Raw genomic sequence first — 22,240 nt, forward strand, 5'->3', positions numbered from 1 at the left:
GCCCCCCACTCCGGGGGGATAAAGTATGGGTTTGGCTGCCGATTGCTGGCTGCAAGGGCCGTGAGGAGCGCGAGCGGATTAAAAAAAACAGAAAAAACGGAGGCATAGGGAAAAAAGATTGCGCCCAACGTGGGGCTCGAACCCACGACCCTGGGATTAAGAGTCCCATGCTCTACCGACTGAGCTAGCCGGGCGCTATGAGGATATATTTGCCCCCGCCATACTCGGCAGAGCTTCCCCGCCCGCGCCCTGACTCTTCCCCGGCGCGACCGCCAGGGGTCGCCCGCGCGGGAGGGCACGGGCCGGGGGCGCGCTGACCCCAGCTCATTTGCATAATTAACATTATCACTTAAGTAATAAGCTATTCCCCCCCGAGGCCGGCAGGAGCGGAGCCGCGGCAGACGCAGCCGTCTGGGAAAGCTGCGGGATTGTCGGTGTCGTCTGGACCACGAGCAGCCCCCGGCCCGCCGTGCTGCGCGCGGGGAGGAGAAAATACATTTATTCTGCTTTTCTACATTTATTCTGCTCCCTCTGCCCGGGTGGGACGCGAGGGCTCGGGGAGCATCCGGCGGGTGTCGCCCGAGGCCCCCCTGGGTAGGGCCCCACCTCGTTTCCCCCCGCTGTCCTTTCACCCTGTACAACGCCTGTTTCGTGGTGCGTTAGGGCCGAGCTGCGCTCCGAAGCGCGGATTTCTGAGCGTGACCCGATCGTTCAGAAAGCGTCAGAGCTCCAGGGAAGGCGGGCTGGAACACCCACCCGCGGGCTGGAACACCCGCGGGCTGGAACAAACACCCGCGGGCTGGAACACACACCCGCGGGCTGGAACAAACACCCGCGGGCTGGAACACCCGCGGGCTGGAACACCCACCCGCGGGCTGGAACACCCGCGGGCTGGAACAAACACCCGCGGGCTGGAACAAACACCCGCGGGCTGGAACACCCGCGGGCTGGTCCCGCTGGACCGCGCTCACCAGTCGCCCTTCAGAACGGGCTTATCGGCCACGAAACGCTCGGTTTGCCGTTCTTTACACGCTTTACCCTTCCGGCTTAACGCAGACGGAGCGAGGCGGTGAGATGCGACGGGCAGAGGAGCGGGAGGGGAGACGGTGGGAAGGCCGCACTCCCACGGTAACGCCCAGGTGTGTTTCGGGAGGAAGGGACTACAGTTTCCCGCGGTCCGCGCGCCCTGCCGAGGAGTTATTTAAACGGCATCAAAGTAGCCAAGTTTTGTATTCCCCACTCATTTTATCCTGAAAAGAAAATTTTAAAAAAGGTGCGACAAGGGGGAGCCTCAGCCTTGGTTCTGTGCCTGCGAAAACGGCAGCCTCGGGAAAGCATCGTTTTTCACTTTTCACTGAAATTCGCGCAGCCCCGCGGCGGGAGGGCGGGGGGCACCGGAGGAGCCGCTCGCGGCGGCCGCGGGGGGGCGCCCTCGGGCCGCACCGGGGCCGGGAGGCGCGCGCTGCCCGGCTCGGCCCGGCCCTGCCCTCGCCCTCCGCAGGCGCGGAGCCCCGCCCGCCGCGGCCGCGCCGCCGGCATGCCCCGCCGCCGCCGGCCGCGCTGAGCCGCCCGCTGCCCGCACCCATGCCGGCCCCGGCCGGCCTCCCGCTCCTCGCCGCCGCGCTGGCGCTGGCCGCGGGCGCGCAGGCGGGCGGAGGGACCGCGCGGACAGGTCCGCGGAGGGGAGCGCGGGGGGTGCGGGGATGTCCGCCGGGCTGCGCGCCGGCATGTCCGCGGCGTGCGGGGATGTCCGCGGGGGGTGCGGGGATGCAGGCGGGGCGCAGAGTCGCACGGGGGCTGCGCGGGGCGCTCCGCGGGGGAGCGTGGCAGCCGCCGGAGCCGGGCAGCCCGGTGCCCCCCGCCGCTGCAGCCCCCCCGCTGGGCTCGCCCCGCCGCTCCGGCGGGCTGGGCAGGGCCGGACCCCCGGCTCCCCACGGCCCCCCACGGCCGCAGCGCTGTGCACCCAGCTGGGGAAGCTCCGGGGCGCTCAGTGCCCGGGGGTGCTTTGCCCCCCGCGATCTGCTGCACGGCTTCCAAACACCGTTTCAAAACTGGGATTTGGTGGGGGTTTTTGGTTGGTTGTTGGTGGTTTTTTTTTCCCCGGCAGCTGTAATTAAACAGCGGGAACGTGTGCGTGGAAGCCGGGATCGGCCCCGGCCGGAGCAGAGCCCCGGAGCTGCACGGCCCCCCCTTCCCCACCTCCATCCTTCCCCACCCTAACCCTGACCTTAACCCTCTCCCACGGGAAATCCCAGCGCCTGACCCCCCCGAGGGCAGGAGGGGCAGCGTGGGGCCCCATGCGCCCCACGGCCGTGAGGTTCCTGCCTTTCCCTGCTCCCTGCCGTGCCTTCGGCAGCGGCAGTGCCAGTTACCAGGTCCAATTGGTATTTAGGTACCTGACCCCACTGGGCTGCCTTGGGAGTTCAGCATCCAGCTGAAGGGGTGGGAGAGGAGAGGTGATGAACCCTAAAGCTAACCATTGAACCCCTTTCTTCCCAGAGCCTGCTCTGCCGTACTCCAGCAGCGACATCGTTCATCCCATCAAGGTTGACGAGAGCGGATCGTTCCTGTCCTACGATTTGTCCCACCGAGCACTTCACCGAAGGTCTCCTTCCTCCAGGAGCAAGTTTCTCACGTTCTATGAACTGCATTACAAAGGACAACCCCTGAAATTCAACTTGAGCCTCAACAGCAACCTCCTGGCGCCTGGGTTCGTCAGTGAGAGGCGATACGGGGGGATCGCTAACGCCAAGATCCAGTCTCACGCTTACAACTCCTGCCATATGATCGGGGAGGTTCGGAGCCGGGCGCTGAAGGGAGGCCTGGCCGCGCTCAGCACGTGTGACGGCCTGGTAAGTACAGAGATCTTTAATCAATAAGGAAATAGCAGAAGCTGTGTGAAATCCTTTTTTCTGCTAAAGCAATAGCAAAACTCCTCCCAACAGCAGCAGAGTCAGGATCTCACCGTGTAGGTTTGATGTGGCCATGGATGAGCTGACTGTAAATTTCCCATGGATTCCAGTGGTTTGGGAACTCTCCGGGACTGTGTTTACTTGTTTGTGTCCAAATTCCCAAAGAGAGCAATTCTCGTATTGCCTCCGCCTTCTAGTACATAAACGTAGGATTATGGGAAACACATCTGAAAACAAGGTGTTTGAAGCCTGGAGGTATTTATGATAACACAGCTCATGTATAGTGAAATTACTTTATGTTTTGTGAACACCTCCACTGCCTTATTCCACTGCAAATATTTTCAAAGGCAATAGTGACCTGTAAGAGTGGTAAGACTCTAGTGTTGGCACTCAGCAAGGCAAATTCAGGACTTCAGCATAAATGTGTGTATCTGCATTAGCTGGCATCCAGCTAGCGCAGGTACCAGGTCCCCACAGGGTTTAAAATGTCTTGGGAGTTTGCAGGAGTGTTACCATATAACTTGGTAGTTCCCATGATGTGCAGACCCCCGTTCCCGAGCAGCGGCCGTGGGATGACAGAGGTGCTGGGGTTTCCCGGAGGTGGTGGGTGTAGGGGGGGGGTTCTCTTTCGCAGGGGCTGACCCTGGGAAAACCCCCCGCGTCCCCAGCACAGGCGCGGGGCAGAGGGAGGCACCGCTGCAGAGGGAGGGATCACCAGCAGTGCTCACGCCCGGCATCTCTGTGTTTGGAGAGACGATAACGCCATCAGATCATCGGTCCGCTGGCTGCCGCAGGTAGCTTCGTTCAGCTGGGGGCTGTGTTTGCATTTTAAGCTTCCTGTGTTTAAATAAAGGCAGTGTGTGTCTGTACGCTGAGTTAGCCCAGTAGAGCAGGGTGACTTTTAAACGGAAGGTTTGCAGAGGCCACCCAAATCACTGCGCTTTGCCTGGAGGCGCAAGAGTGTGCTGCTGGATTTCAAGGAGAGGAGCGCAGTGCACAGGTGTGCAGTGGGGAGCATTTCACCATCACCTGAAGCTGCAAGAAGAGAGCTCAGAGCTTCCCCGCCGTGGCTGATGGCAGGGCAGGACTGGCAGGACAGGAGCTGGGCACGTCCTGGAAGGTGTTGGTTGCTCTTTTCCTACTAAATTTAACAGCAGCTAAGGGTGTTCAGCACCCTGCACTTCATGCAGCACCCCTGTCCCCAGGGGGATGAAGGCTGCAGAAAATAGCCAGGTGCATCATTTGGATAAAAAATAGACCGATGCACCTGGGGGGAACCCACAATCTTTTGATTCATTTTTCTGTGAATGTTTGTATGAGAGAAACTGATGGCTGCAGTGCACACAGAAGTAGAAAGTGTCGTGAACGCTCCCGTGAATGTCTACTTACGCATGGACACCCCCGGTAATATATGATGTTTCTGGGAACGTTTGCGTGGCCTCATCCTGCCAGTGAGCTGCAATCTGCCATCAGACTTAGAAATCTCACAGTCTTGCAGTGTGAGGCAGGAAAAACCAAGCTGCTAATAGTGAATGGGCTGAAGGATGTTCACCCCGGTCATTTGAAATACCTTCTGGTTAAGAGAATTAAACTTCTCTTTGTGAATTAACCACAGACGGGAGAGCAAATAAGGAAGTTATTCGTTAAATAATCTGTCATCCACATAATGTGTCACCTGAAAACACCCATTTCATAGTGGTGTTTGGCGAATCCCATCATTAAGGTCTGTAAAGTGTGTTGAAAATGAGCAGTGTCATGCAAATGCTACGGCTTAGTATTACTTTTTAAGAAGCAGAAAAAACTGTTAGCTCACAAAAGGCATTAGCACAATGTTGCGAGAGGGTCTGCAGCCCATAAACTGTAAGTGGTGAGCAAAACTCAGCCTGAAGTTGCTTTAAACCTTCTGTACTCAGTCTTAAAATAACCATGGCTTTTTGTCAGACAGATACTAAACCACGGAAAACTGCACTTAGCAATGTGCTGCATGTTTCATAATTATTATGGAAAGTAATGTGTGTTCTGAGCTATTGCTTCATTACAGGGAATTACTCATGCGCCACTTGTATGCATGGTCAGTACCACAGGGTGTAAACAAGGAATGTATTACTGGTGTGGGAAAGCATAGAGCTATAGGCTAGGGCAGTATATTACATTTATACATGTAATATGGTGGTGATACCTTGTATTTCAAGCCCAGTGTTGCTGCATTGAAAGCACTCTGCCATTCCCAGTTGTAAAGCACAGATGGGCTGTCCCAAAATTCCTGCTTGTGGCAGCCTCACGTGTTGAACCAAATCACATCAGCACGCCGAAGGGCCGAGTTCCCCATTACTGTCGTTGGTGCAGCCCCTGCTCCACCATTTGTTACTGGTGTAGCACACAGTAATTGTACCTTGTCTGACACCCTTGGCCAACCCCTGAGATCCCTGTTCCCATGACCAGGCTTCACCTTTCTTACAACACTTCTATAAGACTTTAAATTCCTCCTGTCAATGATTTTAAAATAAAATAGAGTCATAAGGGCTGGGTTCTGCTCTCTCTTGGGTAGTTTTGCCAGTGCAATTTCATCTTCTCCAAGGCTATTTCTCACTCTTGTTGCAGACCGTGGAGAGGGAGCAGGAGACAGGGGTTAGGGATGCTGGCACTGCTTACTGGGGTGAACTGGGACACACAAGGTGTGGAAAGGTTAATCAGGTGTGTTTTAAACAGAGAGAACCAGACCTTCGCACGGGCAGCAAATGCCACTCAGTACTACTACAGAACCAACCGATGATGAAACGTGGCCCCTGTGCAGGGCACCCTGGACAGATTTCAGCCGGGGCAGCGATCTCTGTTCCCTTCCTGGCTCAGAACAACCTGCATCAGGAAACAGAGAAGGAATTGTATCTGTGGCCTCCTTCCCTTCCTTCCCAATCCCCATGGTGTTTCCTCCTTGTTATTTTACATTTGCAAGGAGTTAATTAGGGAGGAAGCCGTTTTCTCTTCCCCAGCACCGCATGAGCGGTGAGAAAGCATCACTAGTAGGCTCAGTCCTGTTGTATCTTGGAAACGTTTGAAACAGTTGTAGAGGCATGTTTTGATCTTCTCTCTTTGTCCCTGCCCTGTCCTGGGATGTGAAAGCAATAAACATGTCAGAGCAAAAGCATGGTAAGCAAAGCTGAGTATGAACAGGCTCCCAAGTAAGCGTAGGACACCTCAGCCTGCTCCAGACACCGTAAGGCTGCTCTGAAGCAACCAAGAGCAGATGGAGTTGTCTTACGGCGCAAAATACATTTACAAAACACTCCTCATGGCAGCACCCTGACTGGCTGAATGACGCTGCAGACTCCCGCAGGAGCTCCCATTCCTTGGGATGAAGCTGCCCATGCAAAGAGCTTCCTATGCAGCGAATGCAGCTGTTTGTTCTTGAGATGCAGCGTGGAGGCTGAGGAGTCCTGGGTGAGTCCATAACGATGTGTTGCAGCTGGGCCAGGTCAGGGGGGTCATAATTAACCAAAGAAAGTTTTAGGGTGTCATTTCCTGCTAAAGGAGAAATGCCAATAACACATCCTCCCGTTGTTGCATGCAGGGGCCATGCTCCTGGGACTGACTTTCTTTGATTGGAGTTCCTGCCATGATCAAGTGCTCCTGCAGGTTTCTCTTCCCTGGAGGTTTTCTGGTCTTTGACCGCGGGAAGTCTGTAACCCGATGGTTCACAATGGTGGGGCTTAGGCAGTGCAAAAGGCCAGAAGCAACTGGCTGCATCTGACGAGGATATCCTTGGGAAAACACCTCCGTTTGTGCAACACTTACTCCAAACACTGGTGCTGCACTATGGTCAAAGTCGCCCTTTGGGCTGGCTGCCTGGACTCCCCGGAGCGTCTCCAGGAAGGTCAGAGAGGTGGCGTGAGCACAGAGGGGGGAGCACAGTCCGAGACCACATACGTGCCTATTCCTGGTGTGCTCTGGTTCTCTGGAGAAGGCATTTCTCTGTCTCAGCATCTGTGCAGTCCCTGAGCTCCTCACTATCAGACACCCATTGGGTTCACCACCCGTCTGCACTTTGTGATGGGATCTCTTTAGCTTTTTGCTTTCTTAATGATCACTCCATGCTGGCTAGTTCTCTTTTGTCTGGGAGTTTAGAGCTCAAAATATCCATAAAAACAATTTCTTTAGAGAAGACCTGTTTCTTCCTGGAAAATTTTGCAAACCCTCTCCCATGCCCAGGTTCTTCAGTGTGAGTCTGTGCTAGATGCAGATAGCTTCATGGTGACAACTTTGTCTCTCCCTGCCAGAAAGGCGTGTTTCGGCTCATGAACGAGGACTATTTCATTGAACCAGTGTCCACCAGCTTTCAAGAGGATGGAGCGGCGCAGCCCCACAGGATATACAAGCGCCAGGTGCCCGAGCATGGGGCAGAGCAAGGCGGGAGGCCACCAGCTCCACGGGAAACCTGTGGCATGCAAGGTATGGTCCCCTTTCTCTTGCATTTTGTGATGAGCCAGTAGCTCATCCAGGGATTGGCATCTTTAGTTCTGTAAGTTTGAAGCACACGGTAGAAAGATAAAGGGAGCAGTGCCGATCCTTAGCCCCCTGCGTTGCCTCTGCAGACTCGTTAGTTTTAAACCCCGGCATTCAGCTCCCATCTGAAGCTCCCGGCATCCATCAATGACACCAATTGCTCTTAGTTTGAGTTTTGCAAGTTGGGCTGGAGGTTCCTCTTGCCACGTAGGCTGGCAACAAAGAAAACCTTCGGACCAAAAAACTGAACCAGCAGCGGGAGGGGATGGACCGTGGGCTGTGGGGCGTCCTGCTGCAGGGTGGCATTTGGCATGGAAGATGCGCAGTCAGCAGTGCCGCGATGCCGCTGGTGGGTGGTGGGTGGGTGTCTGATGGCCTGGAGCTGCTTGCTGGGAGAAGCCCTGTGGCCCCAGGGGTGCCCACACAACCATTCCCACAAGCATTTTTATTACGGGAAGGCTCGTTCAAATTGCTAGTCAGGAGAGCTCACTTGCTGAGCGCCAGGCAGTGGGTTTGCGGCATTAATGACTGGAGCCCACAGGTCACAGGAATTGCTGCAGAGCGCAGGGTTGTTTTTTTTTCTCCTGCCAATTTTTCTGTATTTGCTTATGTTTCTCACATACATGACTCAATGCGTGCTGAACCTCAGGCCTCTCACCCTCATCTTTTCCTCCCGGCCCTGTTGCAAGCAACCCATGATGTGGAGACTGAGTATTTGTTTTTATTTCCTTGCAAATATCGGTTTCTGACCTGCTGGGGCATTGGACTTTTGGAGTGAAACCCCATCGCTGCCCTGGGAGTCTCTCTGCTGCGGGGCAGAAAGTGCATGTCAGTTCCTTCTCCTCTGTCTAGAGCAGATGGGTTGGATAAACTTCCAAAACGCAAGATTTCCCCAGGCTTGGGGAAGAGTGGCTGGAAAGCTGCCTGTCGGAAAAGGACCTGGGGGTGTTGGTCGACAGCCGGCTGAACATGAGCCGGCAGTGTGCCCAGGCGGCCAAGAAGGCCAATGGCATCCTGGCCTGTATCAGAAATAGTCTGGCCAGCAGGAGGAGGGAAGTGATCGTGCCCCTGTACTCGGCCCTGGTGAGGCCGCACCTCGAATACTGTGTTCAGTTTTGGGCCCCTCACTACAAGAAGGACGTTGAGGTGCTGGAGCGTGTCCAGAGAAGGGCAACGAGGCTGGTGAGGGGTCTGGAGAACAAGTGTTATGAGGAGCGGCTGAGGGAACTGGGACTGTTCAGCCTGGAGAAAAGGAGGCTGAGGGGAGACCTCATTGCTCTCTACAACTACTGAAAGGAGGTTGTAGCGAGGTGGGTGTCGGTCTCTTCTCCGAAGTAACAAGCGATAGGACGAGAGGAAATGGCCTCAAGTTGCGGCAGGGGAGGTTTAGATTGGATGTAAGGAAAAATTTCTTTACTGAAAGAGTGGTGAAACATTGGAACAGGCTGCCCAGGGAAGTGGTGGAGTCCCCATCCCTGGAGGTATTTAAAAGACGTGTAGATGAGGCGCTTAGGGACATGGTTTAGTGGGCCTGGTGGTGTTGGGTTGACGGTTGGACTCGATGATCTTAGAGGTCTCTTCCAACCTCAATGATTCTATGATTCTATGATTCTATGATTCTATGATTTCAAGTAATGAGGAATTCAGTGCATTCCCAGCAGCTCATGGGTGCTTTACTCCTCGTCTGCATCAGTGAAGCTGCATCTTCCAGGCAGTGCGTCGTTTTGCATATTTCCTAGAGCTCTCTGCTTTCAGAAACTGTTTTTTTTTCTATAATCAGGTTATCTTCAGGCATTCTTCTGTTAATCTAAATTAATTATTTAATCTATGGTAATAATCATAATGGCTCCTTCTAGACTTTGAAGTCTGTTCATTGTAAATGGATTTCACTGGGTGTAATATGGCCCGTGTGTAATGCATGTGGATCTCTACTGCAATCTGGGCTGGCAAAGTGGATGTGATGTGTATGCCCTGGAAAGGAAACCAAAAGCCTTTCATTTTGTACTGATATATTGCTGGTTTTCTTTGCAAAACACCACACAGCCAGATGGTCTTAGACTGTGAGGTGTTATTTAGCTTCTGTCAATACATAGCGCAGCCTGTGTGTACAGCTGGGCAAGTGTTTTAAGAGGCATCTCAAAGAGAAAATGCCATGCGAGCCCTCCCTGGGATCCCAGGAGCACTCTGCACCCATCCTCTCTGCAGTACCTTCACGTCCCGGCTGGAAGCTTAGCAGCAAAGGCCACAATGGAAACAAGCTCCAAGGAAGCTGTTGCGATTAAACTGTCACAGTGGTATTAGCAATTCGTCAAATTATCCAGATACTTGGGATTTTTCAGGCTGGGGGATAAAACACTCTTTCACAGCTAATGTACAGTATAGTCCATAAAATGTAAAAGTCCATTGTTAACAAAGTAAGGCTGAGCCCTTAGAAACTGGTCATAAAAGCAATTCCCACTGTGTGGGATGTGGTTTGTAAAGCCTTTACCCAGCTTGGGGCTGACCCTGACCTTGATCTTGGTGCAGCGTCACAGGAAAAGTCTCCACGTGAGAATTCCCAGTTGCTGGTGTGCGTGAGGAGCATCCGAGCTCTCCTCCGCCTCCTGTCCCTTTTCAGCCCAGTGAATGTTCCTGTTGTTTCTCCCCGGGAAGGAGCAGAGTTCAGTCTCCATGTGGCCGAGGAAATCTTTGTGCAGTCCTGCAGTGTCTCGGTCTTGCCCAGGACACTGATGATCTTTGGGATTTGGCTCAAGACATCAGTCCAGCTTTGGGGGAACAGAGTTTATTGTGTTGGGGAACTGTCTCTCCCTGCAAAATACAGATTTGTGGTGATAATCAGAAACATTGAGCCACTGGGGTTGTTTCTCGGCGGTACATGCTCAAGCATCTCTGCAGGGTTGCCTATAAATTCATACGTCAATACAAACCCTAAGCGCTCTGCTCTGAGAGGCTCCATGTTCCTCGTGGAATATTGTAAACCCTTTTCCGGCCAAAGAAATTACTTCAGTTGCTTTATTTTTTTTTTCTTCTATCATGTTAATGCTGCTGTGCAACAGACTGATGTCAGTCTTCACGCCCCAGTGATTTTTTGGAACATACAGCACAGCAAAATAGACATAGGTTATGGGTCTAAGTGTGGAGCCTCCTTCTCAACACCAAAAGGTTATTTCTTTGAATTAAAAAAAAAAGGCCTTGATGATATTTTACCACAGTTGCAGACATTTTACCAAAAAAAAAGTCTTTTTTCCCCCTTTAATCCCTCAGAATCTCAGGAAAGCCTGGAGAGGTCTGAGAAGCGGAGGGAAAGATGGGAACAGAAGCAGCACAGGAAGAGAAGAATAAAGCAGCGCTCCATCAGCAAGGAGAAGTGGGTGGAAACGCTAGTGGTGGCAGACACCAAGATGATAGAATACCACGGGAGTGAGAACATAGAGAAGTACGTGCTGACCGTGATGAACATGGTGAGTCCTGGTCCTCTCAAAAGCAGAGCTGCCAGGTCCCTGGGGACATGGCTATGAGACATAAAGACCACTGGGCTTGCCAGGACTCATCCCTGGTGGGACCTCAGCAAAACTCTCACCAGACAGGTTGTTCCCATGTGCATGTTGGCTTTTCTGCATTGCTCAGTGCTCCATCTGCCACGGGAGGACGGGTCAGTGTGAGCAAGCCCAAGGCCAGAATCTCCGTGCAGGCGGGAGCAGCTCAGCCTGCAGTGGTTTCACTTTTCCCATGGGCTCAAGGGCTGTTCCCTTCTCCTTCCCACCATGGGAATGGATAATGTGGCCTCCCAGGGAGATAACCCAAAGGCAGGGCTGCTCCTCCTGCACCCCTGTTCCAGGGAAGGGAGGCGGTGGGTGCTGCCTACCGTCTTGGCACTGCCACCACGGCTCTCCCCAGGCAGGTGTGCAGGCAGCTTGGGCACGGGGACGCAGCTGAAGCTGAAACCACCCCGAAGGCTGCACGAGGGCCACCCACCACCCTTTGCGTGATAATGAAACCTCCTCACAGGATGAGAGACCCGCAGGGACCTGGGAGCTTTGGCTCAGACTCCCTCGAAATTAGGGCTGGCCATGCCCACAGAGGGAGCGCTCCGGGGCAGCTACCATCAGACCCAATGCCAGCACTAGCCTGGTTAGCAGGACAGACGTGAATGGCTTTCCTGGGAAGGTGCCACTGAAGACAGTTAAGGGAAGGAGCATCAGGTTGTGGTGGTCTCCACTGGGAATCTGGGGGGGGTTTGCTGGTGCCATAAAACAAGCAGATAAGTCGGCATGAGCTGGTTTAGTCTGTTCACTCTTCTGCTGCTGTGGTAGCACCTATTTGCATTTCAGAAGAGGGCTTTGGTTGATGGCCAGAAAAGAGGGTGGGATTGGGCAGAGGACCTCACGGTAACATCCCTGGGGTTTTGGGGGTTGGTGAAGGCACCCAGAGGGCACAGGCTTCCTTTGAGATGTTAAACACATCTATTAGGAGTGAAAGCAGAGGTGTTCCCCCGGGCGTTTCTGGTTGAGTTTCAACGTGCTGCACAGATTACATCAATATTAAATGGATATCATTGCACTCCGAATACTTTAGTCCAGGTCTGCATCTGGTCTTGTCTTTCATTTTGGGGAATTCCCCGACCTGAGAAGTTGTCAACAACCTTCAGTAGCTTCCCCTAGAGTTCATGTTCCCCTGCAGACGTACTTACCAGCAGCAGTGTCACAGGGCAAGGTCTTTCTTTCGGGCTTTATTTCTTTGGCTTTTGTGCATTGCAGGTGGCGGGTCTGTTCCACCACGCCAGCATCGGGAACCCCATCAACATTGCGATAGTGCGACTCATCCTGCTGGAGGACGAAGAGGTAAAAAGAAAACAGGGTGACTCACCCTCCCGTCCTGGCAGCCAGGCTGGGATACATGGGGAGCTGGCCTTGAAAGTCTGTAAGCTCTCTCTCGTGCTGTCTTCATGGCCTGGATGAATTTGTGTAAGACAAACACAGGCGCCCGTGCCTTGCTTCCTTGTCTTCTGCGTGGGCTGCAGCCCTGGTAAAGTCAGGAGGACGGCATGGTCAGAGGAGCTGCAGAGTCTGATTCTTATAATAATTTATGATAACTCAGAATCACTGCCGGTAGCGGAGGGCTGTGAATCGCTGGTTGTTTGTGCTCCCAGCTGCAGTGGTGGCTCTCAGGGAGCCTGACGCCGCTCAGACAGGCTCCCCAGCTGCGTCCTTCGCCATCAGCCAGGATGGGATATTTTCCCGCAGTGTTTCTTAACCCCCATTACCGGATGATTTAATGTTTTGGTTGAATCACACATGAAAAGAAAGCAGAAAAGGACTATATTCCCACCCAGCCTACAACCTATAAATATGGAGCAATTCCATCTGGATGGCAGTTACTCCCGATTCCACTCTGATATGTCTGAGATCAGACCCCTGCCCACTGCATCCTAAAAACCAAACAGATCCGGCAGCAATATGACAGCAGACTTTTAATTATGTTGGCAGGAGGATCTGAAAATCTCCCACCACGCAGACAACACCTTGAAAAGCTTTTGCAAATGGCAGAAGAGCATCAACGTTAAAGGAGATTCCCATCCCCTGCATCACGATGTCGCAGTCCTGCTCACAAGGTATTGTGCCCATGTGCTAATTTTATGCTGTAGGTGCTACGATGGCAGCTAGAAACACCTCTGTCGGCTGCAGGCAGGTGGGGAGACAGGCAGCCAGAGGAACTTCTCAGTGGGAGCTGTTGAAACCTCACTCTCCATGCCTGAGCCCTGCCTGGACACCTGCACATAAGATATGTAACGTGAAATCTGAAGATAACCTGATCCTAATGGCTGGAACTGGTCTCAAATCTCAGGTTTAAACCTGAGCTCCCAGTTGACTAGCAGTTGAGGTTTCCAAACCAGGTTTTCACCATGGCCCTATTGCCAAGCCCCAGAATGGCTGGATCCTCCCAGGAGATAGTTGTACACAGGGATTAACTCTCCTTTTTCCCTTGGAGGCTAATGCTGGGGTTGGCAGAGGAGCCTCTGAGAAGGCCCCTGACCTCCCTTGAAGCTCGCAGGAATTCATGCCTCTGGCCAAGTTTATAGACTTTGCAGTCAAAACGTAGTTTGATGGTTTCAGGCTGCAACAGCTTGGCTGTTAGCAGTATCGTGGTGGTTTGTGTGATGATTCACAACCCACAACAGTTTTATCTTCTTTAGGAAGTTTGCTGTGTAGCAGAAATAAGGCACTTAAGGCCGTGTACTTCAATGGAGTTGTTCTTCCTGGGTGGCTGGAGCTCCTCTGCCCTGGACCACAGCACCCCTGGGATGTGCTTCCCCAAGCAATATAGTAATTGCTTAATTATTCCCAGCATCAGCTTTATTTATGCAATGGAATAAACGTAGCCAGGCTGGCTAGCAGTTCCCATTAATCAGGCTTAATAATAAGCTGGGGATACCGGGAGAGTAAAGGGGAAAGTAGAGGTTGTAAATCTTTCTGTTGCGGAAAGACGTTGGATGTCTCCATTCTCGCTTCTGTTTGGCTGGTGTCCGCGTGTCTTCCTCTGTGGGCTGGGACGTGTCCCGTGCTCCTTCCCATGCCTCGCGTTGGGTCCTGCCACTTTCAAACCCTGTCTTTGCTCTGTGTCTGTGTGTTTGTTGTCTCCATTGCCCAAGGAAGGACATCTGCGCAGCGATGAACAGACCCTGCGAGACCCTGGGTCTGTCCCATGTGGCGGGGATGTGCCAGCCCCACAGGAGCTGCAACATCAACGAGGACACAGGACTGCCCCTGGCCTTCACTGTGGCTCATGAGCTCGGACACAGGTACCACTGGCTTCCTGCTCCTCTCCTCTGACGTCTGTCCTCTGCACAGCTCAGTCAGGGCTTGAGAAGGCACGGGTGGAAGTTGGGAGAAGATTGCTGGGCGGTTCCTCATTGGTCCAAACCTTCCTCTGCTTCCAGGGGAATTTACCCTGGGAGTTTCATTTCAGAGTTAAGTTTTTGGTTGCCCCAGGGTCAATGAAAATCACATAATCCAAGGCAACCTGGACAAATTGCATTTGTATATTATCCTGTGTTGCTGATGCTGAAGGTTTTGGAGAAGATAGTTGCCCATTAAGAAGTTTTAAAATAGGGTCTCCGTATAGAACCAGTGACAGAAGTTTGCTTGCCCTAATTGCAATTAAATTTTGACAAGATCACTTGAACATTATCGTTCATAATAGATATCTTTGTATGGTAAAAACACATACCCAGTAAGTTTAATTAACTTGATCTTGTTCGATAGTCTCATTACATTTTTATTGGCTAAGTTTTCAGTAAGAAAGCTGAAATAAAAGCATGGGACAAAGTTCAGGGCAGTGTCCCTGGTATCACTAAAATGTCCCACAGGGCTAGATCCCCCGATGCCTGTTAATGAGCGAGTCCCCGCGGAGCTGGGACAGTTTGCGATGTCCGGCGTCGCGTGTCATTGTGCTGGAAAGCAGAGAGGCTGCGCGGTTGTAGCGACGTGCGGCTCACCTCTCCTTTGTGGGACTGTGCTCTTACACAGTTTTGGGATTCAGCATGATGGAAGCAGCAATGACTGTGAGCCAGTTGGGAAAAGACCTTTCATCATGTCTCCACAGCTCCTGTATGACACGTCCCCACTCACCTGGTCCCGCTGCAGCCGGGAGTACATCACACGATTCCTCGAGTAAGTCCTCCCTTCCTGCTCTTCCTCACTCGTGGCGCGCTGGGGGTGGCTCAGGGGTTGGGTCTGCAGCCAGGGACTGACCCAACCAGTTGTGCTCAGAAGTCAGCCCCGGGGCATGTGGGGATGCTTTTATCCCACTCAGTTGCCTCCATCCTTGCTGTGAAGGATGGGAGTTTGAACACAAAAGCAGCACGAGCATTTGGGCGGTGGCACAGGGATTGTGGCTTGAACAAATAAGGCCGGAGTGGTTTTCTTCGAGGCTCTGTGCAGTTTTCTTCGGTGCTCTGCAAGGGGCAGATGATGTTTGCCTGTAGGCAGGAGGCATCGTGTGAGGAAATGAGACCGAGCCAAATTCTTCCATGCATTTGTTTATTTTTAGCACCCTATGGCTGATTTTTCAGCCTGTTGTTATTGAGTTCCTAGTAACACGGCCCAGAGATTTACGTTTGTCAGCCAGTGGCTTGCACTGGAGAAACATTTTCCTTCCTTGCTACAGGAAAGTTAGAAAACAGTGAGAGCATCGGCAAGAAACGGCGACGGGGAGACCTGGGCGAGGGGCCGGCAGTTACATGGCGGGGAGGCTGCCTGGGGCTGAGCTCCCATTTCTAAATCCCAGCCTGGAACATGTGGGCTTGGCCCCCACGCAGGGCGAATTATTGTTGATTTATGGCTTTCAGTGGAATGGAGCTTTCTCGTATCCGCAGCGTTCTTGGCCCTCTGCTTTTAACCTTCACTTTCGGATTAGGAATTTCCTGCTTGCAGTGACCTTGGGCTGCTACGAGCTGCGACGGGGAAGAAACAGAGCAGCTGGATGCTTCTCCAGTTGGGTTTTGGTCTCTGTGCTCCCCCCAGAAGGGGCAGCTCTTCCTTAAGAGCGGACAGAGCCCGGCAGGCGTCTTTCACCGGCTGCGACATCCCCCAGGCGAGGGAGAGGCCTGTTGCCAGCACAGACATGAGTGCATTATAATACGATGTTGGCAGGAGAATGGGAAGGAGTGAGCCAGAAAATGAGACCCTGCTGACCTGGGGTTACTGGGTGTGCTTGGAACAGACCTCATGTTTTAAAAAAAAAAAGCACTCTCGGATGATGATTATTATTTTACAAAAGATTATTATTTTACAAATGCTGCTGAACATTTAATCATCTGAAAATTATTCCCGTCATCGACAGCGGCACAGCCCCGGTGCTGCGGTTCAGGCCCTGGGTGCAGCCAGGGCTGGGCGACCCTCTTGGCAAGGCTGTGGGTTGGGGTCCGCTTGGACACCCGGGGGCGATGGAAGAGGTCACCTCCCTGCTGTGGCGGTGGTGTCCCCCAAGGGAATGAGCATCCCTTGTTCAGGCTAACGAGGGAGGCCGGTGCAGGGTGGGTGGTGATGTTCCTGTGGCGGAGGGACTGCTCTGCCGCTCCCCGCTCTGGACCCGGACAAGCCCTTTTTGGCGTTCTGTGATTTTCCCCTCTAACCCTCGGAGGAGTTGGAAGATGCTGTAAGGCTCTTTGCTCTCCACCCCTCACCGTGATGTGAGCTCTTTCCCAGCCCAGCTGGTGGAATACCCTTGTAAAACAGGGTCCAGTATCTCATGGATGCCCTGCCTGCACCACGAGCACACGATGGGGTGGAGCACCCTCCCTGCATCTCAGCAGCAGCCCTGGCGCAGCTGCAGGTTGTCTCGTCTCCCTTCAGTCTTTTCTCTAGATCAGACAACCAGTTTTTCAGCCTCCTTGCACAGTGCTGGAGGTCCTTCTCCATCACCCTCCCATGGGCTCCTTCCAGCCGATCCCCACCTTCCTGGAGCCTGGGGACGGCTGGTCTTCCCCTGCCTTTGCAGACCTGCTCCGCCAGCAGCACACAGCCCTGCCTGCTGCATCGCTCCTCTGCCTGTTCTGCCAGATCCCCTGTTTGTGCAGCTGATTCTTCCCAAGCTCCAATCCTTGCCTTTGTTTTTATTGAATTCCGTCCTGGTTTTTTGGACCCTTCCTCCAGTTCTCTGAGAGCTTTTGGAATTTTAATCCTGCTCTCAAATGTATCTGCAGATCCTCCCAGCCTGCTTACATATGGGGATTTAATCATCATACCATCTACTCCATCATCCAGCTCATTAACGAATGGACTGAAACAGGCAGACGCAGCGCAGACCCCTGTGCATTTTTACTGCAGAGTGTGGTTTATTGCATATCCTTGCAAAGCCAGAGGGAAGCTCATGCCAATTTTTGCTGGCTCGGTAATGTGTTTTGGCCAATTGAAGAGACCAGTAGGACGATTGTAAAATATTTAATGAAGAAATAGATTTTGAACATAGTCCTGGAATGCTGACAGCAAATCTAAATCACCCCCCATACTGGGACAGAGACCTCTCCCGTAAGCTGGGGCAAGACAGAAAGTGCCTCGAGCAGATCAGAGGGTGAGGAGGGTTGGGGGTGGTTTTGGGGTGACGTGCGGGGCCACATGTGCCGGTACCTGAATAGGCAGTTGGTGAACTAGTCCAGAGGAGCACCAGTATCATGCATGTAGCTCATGCAGGAGCCCAGTGCTTAAGCCTGGACTTTCCCCAGTAAAGGTATCATTTTTTCCATTTTTAAAGAAAATACTCTTTTTAAGTGTTTTCCACCAGCAGATAAAGAAAATACCCCTGGAGGTGCAATGCAGTGACCTCTCTGTATGCCTGAAACAGGCTGCACCATGATATTGTGTCCAGCTGCCTATTCCACACTTAATCCATCCCAGCTCAGCCCTGCATTGCTTGCAGTGATCCTTCCCTCCCCGCCGGGCTGGGAGAGGCAGGATGCTCCCGCTGTTGTGGACTTGGGAACAGAGACTTTCGAGCCCATGGGCTGCTGAAAGCAACCTGTTTACTGATTTTTCCAATAGGGAAGCTGCTTATAAAAAATATATATATAGATGGTATCTTAAGGGGCTGTCTCCAGCCAAGCGAGCTGTCCAGTGTGGACCTCACTGGGGTGGGATGGGAAAGGGAGGAGGGGGTACCAGTTCTGCCAGGCATCGCCCTGTGGCACTGCCAGCACCCCAAAGCAGGAGCTCTCCCATGGTGCTGGTCCTTGTTTTTGTGTTGCTGGTTTGGGTTAAAAAGGAATCTTGTTTCAAGTTAATTTAGACCTGTTCCCAATCACAACAAGCCGAAGTCATCTAATCTGCTGAGAAACCCTTGCCAGAGACTTTGCCTTGCTGGAAACAAGTTTATTTAAATCAACACTAAAAGCTAAACTAGTGACAATTTCTTGTGTGTTTGTGAAGTATCGTAGCAAAAGCACTCAGAGCAGAGAGAGGCAGCCAGGAACGTCCCTCGCAGCTCCCACAGCCTGGCTGCCGGCCACCAACCGCCTTGATGGCTCTGTTTTAATATCTCTTTTCTAAAGGCGTCCTGTCCAGCACAGTTTGAGCACTGTTTGTAGCGGCAAATATGAGGGTGAGTGCATTTTGCTGCTGACAATGTACTTTATTTCTATTAGCAGGGCATTGACACACGGGTTGTGGTGTCCACAGGGACGTTTCTGGGGTCAGCGTGATGTACGAACGCAGGGACAGCATCTGTTTCTTGGCAATGAAATGTTTGCTCAATGAAACCCTTCACCTTGAATGGTGAAAGCGGGGTCCCGACTGAGGACTGAGCTGATGACCTGTTCACAAAGCAAAAATCCAGGGGATTATTCCCAGGGAAAATGACATTTTTGGCTTTCCAGCAGGGGACAGGGGCATCTCAGAGGGGAAAGGGGGAGCGTGCAAGGCACCGGCCCAGCAGCTGCATGGAGAAGCTGCTGCTGCCTTTGCCCCTTTGCCTTCCCCATAACCTGCCATGCCCGGGGGCCACGGCGCGATCACTCTGGGAGTGGGCACCTACCCCGAAAAGTGGGTACCTGCACGTACAGGGTTGATTGGAGAGCCAGGGACATATCAGCTAGAAATGCTAATTGCTTCTCATTGTGGTGGGACAGTAATGAGATGTTCGGTTTCTCCATTAGCAGCTGCTGGAGCATCGTACGGGTGTGCCGGGCCAGTGGTGATGCTGCTCTGACCTCTCTCTTTCAGCCGGGGCTGGGGGCTGTGCCTGGATGACCCCCCTGCCCGGGAGGTGCTGGACTACCCCTTGGTGCCCCCAGGCGTCCTCTACGACGTGGGCCACCAGTGCCGGCTGCAGTACGGTGCCTACTCCACCTTCTGCGATGACATGGACGTAAGCCAGGGTCCCCCCCGACAGAACATGGTCTTGTGTGGCTCCGAGGGGCTCTCTTGGGGTGGGGGGCTTTGCATAGGGTATCCTCTCCCTGCAAGTTAAATTTGTGCTGCTGGGTTGGCCGGTGCAGTAACCATGTCCTATGCAACTGTGTTTTCTGCAGAGCGTCTGCAACACGCTGTGGTGCACGGTGGGGAACACGTGCCACTCCAAACTGGACGCTGCCGTTGACGGCACGGCGTGCGGGGAGAACAAGGTAATGGGGAACAGTCCCCTCTGCAGCTGCAGAGACTCCTTGTCCTGCACACATGGGAGTTTCACAGGCTCCGGCACACAGGGACAGGCTCAGCTCACTGCCCTCACTCTGGCCAAACACCCACCGCTGCCAGGGAGGGACTCCCTTCAGTGAAGCTGAAAATACCTTAAGAAGGTGAAACCTGCAGTTAATTACCATGGCAGGAGAGCACAAGGCTTGTTCTGCTCTCCATCTGCTGCGGTGGCGGATGCTCGCCTCCGGGACCTGCTCCACCACAGGGGAGGCACCTCTCCCTGCTCTGCTGCACAGGGGGTCCAGCAACACCCGCAGCAGTTCAGTGGGTGCTGCACTGGGCATGGGGTGCGGAGGGGACCAGATGTCTGCAGCCAGCTCTGGTCACCCTTGCATGGGTGACATACCAGAACAGGGTTTTCCTGCTCAAGGTAGCATAAAACTATAGAGTTATAAAAATATCTGTAGACATCTCTCCTCATTAGGTTTATTGTCACCTCCCAAAGCCCTGGCCCCAGAGCACTGGGGATGACCCCGGGCTTAGCCGCCACTCCCTGCGAAACCTCCCGCCGTGCCTTTGTCCGTGGCTATGCCTCGCTGACTCTTCCCTTTGGGCTGAGATCAGGCTATGAATCCCTTTGCTGAGGGGTCTCGGTGGAGGTTTGGGTATGTTGCCTCGGACAAATCTTCAAACAGCCCAACATCTCTGAGTTTCCCATCGCTTAGAGGTGCACCGGGCTCTGGCAGAGCTTGGCTGACCCCCAGGCACCTCCATGCGAGCAAAGCAGGGATTTTCATGGGGCAATATGGGAGCTGGGCTTCAGTGCTCCCTGCGGCCGGGCTCTCTGACTCAACATCAATTATTGCATCCTTAAACCTTGTTTTCTCTTCTTCTGGCCTGTCCCTTTGCAGTGGTGCTTCAACGGCGAGTGCGTGCCTGTGGGTTACCGTCCTGACGCGATCAACGGCGGCTGGGGCTCCTGGAGCTCGTGGGCTACCTGCTCACGCAGCTGTGGTGCGGGCGTGCAGAGCGCGGAGAGGCAGTGCAGCAGCCCCACGTGAGCAAGCCCTCACTCCCCCGGCGCTCACCTGGACCCCATTTAGGAGAGGAACCCAACGCTTCTTATCGCCCCGTAAAGCTGGGGACCATCATATGACCAGTGTGGTCCTGCCCCTGTCTGCATTGCACGGCAAAACTGTGCCATTATGCAGTTACCTGTCTGAACAATGTGCTTTTGAAACACTCAGGGGATTCACGTCACAGGGTTATCCAGCCGGCTGGGCAGCAAAAGCCTCTAGAGGGGCAGAGTTTGCTCTGTCTCCTTCCACGGATAGGTCGCTCCCACGCCATGCAGGCAGAGAGCAGTTGAATATGACTCAAACAAAGAACAAAGACGCCATGCTTGTAGCTGTAAAACATATCCAGTGTCCTTTAATGACAGAAAAGAAAAATAGGTGTTCTCTGAGCCTGATTCAGAGTTGCTTTGAAAAATCCTGCTGCTGTTTATCACCCCATTGCTTTCCATGAGCAATTTCTGATCTGTGCCCGGCTGGAGGCTGCCTTCCCCCAGCCTGCCAGCGCCGCAGCCAGCTCTGGCTTTTGCCTGGAGGCATCTGGGCACTGATGGAGGAGCAGCCTTGTCCATCCCGTGACTTCTGGGCTGGCCCATCTGCTCCCCAGATGTCCCTTTGGTCATCAAATCGCTGTTGTATTGGATTCAGCCAGAGCCCCCGGCTTGCCCAGGTGTCAGAGTGCCCTGGGACGGGGAGAGAAAAGGGCTTTGTGAGCAGTGCTCCAGTGGCAGTTGCTTTTCAGTGGCTTGAGGGGATCTGAAAGCTATGGGAGCAGGCTCTCTAATGAGCCCAGATGTGCTTTCTGCCCAGCTTCTTCCTTGGGCGCGTTGTTTTTAGCACATGCTATCGAGCTGTTTAAAGAAGTGCTGTGTAATCTCGGACCCAGGTCAAGAGCTGGGTTTGTGTTTGACATGAGTTTTGTGGCAGAAGTGCAATTGTAGTTTATGGAGTGTTTTAAACACAGCTGCGGACAGGCAAGAGAGCAAGCACTGGAAAAGCAGGAGAATTTCCCTGGGCAGTTGTTTGCTTTGGCCACTGTAGGTAAATCTTCAGTTCTGCCTTTTGGATGGAGTGAACAAATGTGAGCACTGGGCAGTCCTCCTCCCACAGGCATTTCCTCAGGCAGGGTATGTAAACACAACCCTAAAATAATAATTAACTTTATTCTCTTCAGCAAAGTGTGCCCAGACTTAACTGATCAGGGGAAAAGTAATTTTCATGAGGCTATGGGGACGTGGGCCATGGAGAGTGCTGTGACCAAAGGAAAAGGCAAGCGTCAGGAGACGGTGGCAGTATTTTGAGAGTCTGTTGGCATCTGAGAAAAACCTATTGTTGCTTTTAAAGTCCCTCTTACTTTAAAATATCCAGCGGCAGCTTTGCTGTTCCCTTTGGAGTAGAGGAGCAGAGTCGGAAGCACATTCCAGGCGGGATGGAGAGCAGCTCCTCCGGAGCAGCCACAGAACGGGCACCTGGCTGACCTGGCTAGTGGGAGCGCTGGCATCTCGTCAGCCATGGTAGCTGGGATGATGGAGATGTTTTACCCCCAGGGAAGGGTGCCTGGCTGCAGCTGCAGAAGGTGGAGGGGCTTCAGACATGAACATTGGCAGTGACACCTGACTTTAATAAC

General features: G+C 53.2%; 1 protein-coding gene and 1 non-coding gene across 2 annotated transcripts in view; one reads left to right on the top strand and one right to left on the bottom strand.

Annotated features, from left to right (window-relative positions):
* Positions 1-121: 121 nt before the first annotated feature.
* On the bottom strand, positions 122-194 carry TRNAK-CUU (transfer RNA lysine (anticodon CUU)). The gene has a single exon. It is a non-coding gene; the product is annotated as a tRNA-Lys (tRNA).
* A 1,390-nt stretch (positions 195-1,584) lies between these two features.
* ADAMTS7 (ADAM metallopeptidase with thrombospondin type 1 motif 7) overlaps positions 1,585-22,240 on the top strand; it is a 53,648-nt gene continuing 32,992 nt past the window's right edge. The window contains exons 1-11 of the mRNA XM_076348162.1: positions 1,585-1,672; positions 2,500-2,852; positions 7,187-7,358; positions 10,677-10,873; positions 12,170-12,253; positions 12,899-13,023; positions 14,062-14,211; positions 14,939-15,082; positions 19,127-19,271; positions 19,435-19,527; positions 20,452-20,597. Of these exons, the coding sequence (XP_076204277.1) occupies positions 1,585-1,672; positions 2,500-2,852; positions 7,187-7,358; positions 10,677-10,873; positions 12,170-12,253; positions 12,899-13,023; positions 14,062-14,211; positions 14,939-15,082; positions 19,127-19,271; positions 19,435-19,527; positions 20,452-20,597 (1,697 nt within the window). The remainder of the gene's footprint in view (positions 1,673-2,499; positions 2,853-7,186; positions 7,359-10,676; positions 10,874-12,169; positions 12,254-12,898; positions 13,024-14,061; positions 14,212-14,938; positions 15,083-19,126; positions 19,272-19,434; positions 19,528-20,451; positions 20,598-22,240) is intronic.

Source organism: Aptenodytes patagonicus, chromosome 10 (assembly GCF_965638725.1).
Source record: "Aptenodytes patagonicus chromosome 10, bAptPat1.pri.cur, whole genome shotgun sequence".
NCBI classification, from domain to species: Eukaryota; Metazoa; Chordata; class Aves; order Sphenisciformes; family Spheniscidae; genus Aptenodytes; species Aptenodytes patagonicus.